This window comes from Ceratina calcarata, unplaced genomic scaffold, assembly GCF_001652005.2.
Source record: "Ceratina calcarata isolate Rehan_Ccalc_2016 unplaced genomic scaffold, ASM165200v1 scaffold268.2, whole genome shotgun sequence".
Classification (NCBI taxonomy): Eukaryota; Metazoa; Arthropoda; class Insecta; order Hymenoptera; family Apidae; genus Ceratina; species Ceratina calcarata.
Genome location: NW_017148980.1, coordinates 23,716 through 28,063, shown reverse-complemented (window position 1 = coordinate 28,063; position 4,348 = coordinate 23,716). Strand labels below are relative to the sequence as shown.

At 30.8% G+C, this 4,348-nt stretch overlaps 1 protein-coding gene across 10 annotated transcripts in view; it reads right to left on the bottom strand.

The window, feature by feature from the left end:
* LOC108623440 (bestrophin-2) overlaps positions 1 to 4,348 on the bottom strand; it is a 21,097-nt gene that overhangs the window by 12,371 nt on the left and 4,378 nt on the right. For 7 of the 10 annotated variants that reach the window (XM_018021954.2, XM_026812266.1, XM_026812263.1 and 4 more), the window contains 4 exons: positions 2,691 to 2,807; positions 2,378 to 2,626; positions 1,920 to 2,054; positions 539 to 705 (listed from right to left, as the gene is read on the bottom strand). In XM_018021954.2, coding sequence (XP_017877443.1) covers positions 539 to 705; positions 1,920 to 2,054; positions 2,378 to 2,556 — 481 coding nt within the window. In that variant the 5' untranslated portion in view covers positions 2,557 to 2,626; positions 2,691 to 2,807. Of the gene's footprint in view, positions 1 to 538; positions 706 to 1,819; positions 2,055 to 2,377; positions 2,627 to 2,690; positions 2,808 to 4,348 lie in introns of those variants that run through there. The other 3 variants (XM_018021956.2, XM_018021957.2, XM_018021958.2) reach the window with 3 other exon arrangements.

The window sequence follows — 4,348 nt, the reverse complement described above, 5'->3', positions numbered from 1 at the left end:
TACACAGTTCATTTATAGGCAAACACATCCATAAAGTTTAAAAAAATTCCACAGAATACTTTTCTTAGAAGAAATTCCCAAAAATGACTTAAATTTTAGTCGGTCACACTGGGTAGGCCCCTTAAAGTACCAACGAAAATTAAATTGTTTGAGCCAATATTAAAAAAGTTATTCTATTTTTAAATGTGTCTGAATATTAATGGGAGTTACGTAAATAAGTAGAATTTTTACTAATTTTAGATGGCAGAAAATCAAAAATGGCAAGCAGGGAAATGAAGATTAGGACTTATTTGATTTTTCGTATTAGCATTTGTAGTTGAATGAAGAAAGTAATTCAAGTTACAATTTGCCCGAAAAGTGACTTACACCACTATGACTTTTATCTCTCCGTTTGATTAAAAGACATTCACCTCTGCCGAAACGTTTTTACGGAATATTTTTGCTCATTCTCTCACCGTTCCATTGTCTCACCGTCTTGTTAGTCGTCGAAAGGAGATACGCTACGGGTTAATATTAGTTCGTCAAGCGAAAACTTTACCAGAATCGACAACGTGCTCGTACGTCGGAAATCGTTTTTTCACCGCCGAACTGATTGAACGCAATACGAGTATCAAGGAAAGGTTTAAGTAGCGCATCAGAGCTCTTCGAATCATGCGGCTGTATTCATCATCTCCAGTAATGTACAGTGCAACTAAATGCATCACCCTATCGATTATGCAATTATCATAGTTAACATGTTGAGCAATATCATTTTCTTTCGAGTCATTTAAGCCAGGGTCACCAAAATGCCCGATATCGACCGATACATAATATTATTGAGGGTTGGTTCAGTTTTATGAGCCATAAACCTAAAAGCCTGAGAAATGTGATAAAAAGCTATGTCTAATATTTGAAGCGATAAACTTGGCTTGAGATTAGGAAACACCCGTTTGAAATACTGGTTGGAAAACTGCTACAGTTAAGTGAGAGGGGAATACTCTATTATGGAAATATTAGAAGGAAAAGGGGAGTGTGTTAAGCTGGTTAAGAACGCTGGATGAGAAATTAAAAGAGAAAGAGAAACAAGGATTATTAAAATATATTTGTGTTTAGGTTTTATGTAGACAGATAAGTTCAGATTGTATACCGAAAAAAGATAAAGTATACTTATATCTATTAATTTTATATTCATTTTATGTTTAGTTGTGTTAGTTAATTTTAAGTTTGTTATAGGGTAAGTTAGTTTAATTTGGTTATAGATTAGAAGAAATAAATGAAGGTTGTAGAGGAATATAAGATCTGAAAGTGAAGTAGTAATATAAGATCTGAGAAGTGAAAAGTTCCGTTAGTGTGCAAGGGTATAGAGGAACGAGTGATTAAGTTAATTGTAATTTTAAAGTGTCAATCTTGGGCCGATAAGGCTAAAATAAAGACTGTTATCCGCGAGCATTGCGGCACCTAGATGGTTTTTCTTATAAGTCTTACTGCTGTACGTGTACTTAGATGCGTTCTTTCATTTTCGTACAGTGTTCAAAGAACAACATTGGAGAATACCAAAGAGTTTAAAACTGAGATTATTACATATATTTCTGTATTACTAAATAATATTATAGAGTTAATTAAAGTTCTTTTATAATAAAGAGCTTATATTTGAATTTATGACAAAAGTAATCAAAAGTATAGTGCATTATCATTTACTACAACTTCTATTATCCGATCATGCGAGAACTCCGCATCCAAGAAAAGCATTAACTATATTACAATATGTAAAATATACAATTGCTAAATAAATGTACAGAAGTAGTAAAAATTTTTTCTTGTTTCTAAGATATAAACAAACCATTGAATAGTATAAATTTCGTGAGGGTCGATAAGAGGTTTCAAAGATTTTTGAAGGACAGTTAATCAAAACAGTTTGGCGACCCCTGATGTAAGTTTACTTGTCGGGCCAAGGTATTGCTTGGTACTGTTGCCACCACCTTTGAGCAACGTACGACACGTAAAATCCAAGAACGAAACTCAATGGAATCAAATTAATGAAATTGTCGCAGTAAATAACAATTTGTTCGAAATCCCTGAAAAAAAAACAGAACAGTCAAAGCGAATTTATTAATTATTTCTTAGTAACAGGGTTGCTGAAGAGCGATTAAATGTTTAATTCAATTGAACACCAATTGGCAATTAACGTTCCATTTCTTATTTGATTCTGACTAATTGAGAACTGAAACTATTTAATCAGCTCAACTAGAAAAAATTCAAAGTAATAACTGAATTTCAATTCTTAATTAAAAAATATTCCAATTATCAATTGAGGTTTAAAGATATTTAATCGTTAATTCTTAATACAGGAATTAAAAAATTTGCAACCCTGCTCAATATTAATTTTTGAATTTCAAACCTTTTTTGCGAGGGCGTAAGAAGGTGACGATAAATGGCAGAGAGGGCGCCGAAGAGTATCAGAAATATGATCAATTCTCTGTAAATGAGTTTATAAAGAGAACCTCTCCACATAAAAAGAAGCCTGGTGAAACCACCCCTGGTGGAGTTTGCCACCTGGTATTGGTATGAAACCGTCATCTTGTCTTACTTGTTCATTTCACAGCGAAATCAATAACTCTTTCTTTCTTTTCATCGTTAATGCTGCAAGCTTTCAATAACAGTTATCTTACGTTTATTAGTTCTATCTACGAATAGAGTACACATTGTAATACCTCAGGTAGGGTGGAATGAATTTACGAAGGAAAAAAACATTTTTTTAGCTGATTTTAAACGAGCTGGAAACTTCTTTTCGATAATGGTATCGTATGCTCATAATACATCGTGAATCTCTACGAACAGATGAACATTCACTTGCTGAATAATTTTCAATTTCGTGTTTACTCGATTCCTTACTTCGTTTTCTCGCTACGTAAGCTATTGATACAATCAATCGATGCAACACTAGGAAATATACATAGGCTGCAATGCAAAGGAGCAACCAAAGGAGCACAGGAAACAAATACACGCAGTGTATCCAGTACATGGAGGAATGTAAGAAAGCAAGCATACGAGCCAAACTAAGCAAGCAAGAGATTGAAGCAGTTAACGTAACTGTCTCATTAACTTATTTTTCTATCATTTAAAAATAATAAACACATAAAGTAAATAGAGCAGAAACTGTTTCTTAAATATTTAAACATTCTTATGCATGATTCTATTACGTAATATATACAACTGATTTGTAACAATTATTTAAACAGGGCATTGTCATACTTTTGGTGCTTTCATGGCACTGCTCAAATTTTCGCTAAGAATATATGACTAATTAATTAAGCATTGAAATCGACACAAACAAAATTTTCATGTTGAACATGTTACTTAATAATGTTTAAAAAGTATGCAGATTTTCAATAAATAAAAACTTAAATTGTGATACACGTTTGTTTTAATAAAGAAAAGGTGAATACCAATAATTAATTCGGCTCGAAAGAATAGTAGTTCTAATTTGCAATTTTGCACTATTATTGAATAATACTTAAGTTGATATAAGAATTGATAATTTCAAATAATTGCTGTCAAATTAGAATTGTCAATTTTCCATTTTATTTCGTATAAAAATTGACTATTTATAACTAATTAATTTAATATAAAAATTGTTAATTTGATGCAATAATTAATTTAGTATAAATATTGCCAATCTTATAAGAATATTATTAATTTCATACAGGAATTAGCAATTATACTTAAATCGATTCGTAAGCAATGAAAATCGACTCTGAATCAAGTTTTGTCCAGTTCCAAAGTGTATATCCTCACAGAAATTATTGCCAAACTTCAATCACTGATAATTCTATTAATAAGGCTGCTTCATTCAAATTACTTCAGCATTAGCTCAAGTGAAAGTTTAAACTCTCTACATTATCTCAGGTTCTCTAACAATTTTATCTAAATTGACTTCTAAGGGATTAAAATAGACTTTGAATCTAACCTTATCCAATTCTAAACATTATATCCTTACAAAAATGGTTGTCAAACTTTAATTGCTGATAACATTGTTAATTTTCTATCAAATGGATTCAATTTTAATTCAAATTAATGTTTGCATTCTCTACTTTAAGTTAGCATCTCTCACAATTATCACATTACTTAATTATATGTTTATTTTAATAAAAAAAAGGTGAATAGAAGTATGTACACTCTAAGACATAACTGAGGACTCAACATTTGGGTCAGAAAAATCAGTAGCTATTAATTTATAAGTAAACGTACTAATTTACAATTTTGTATTGATTTATTAAAAATATCAATACAGTTTAAGTTAATAATACGGTGTAACTAGAATTTCCATATTCATTTCGTAGATTATTTACTATACTTAACCACATTAATA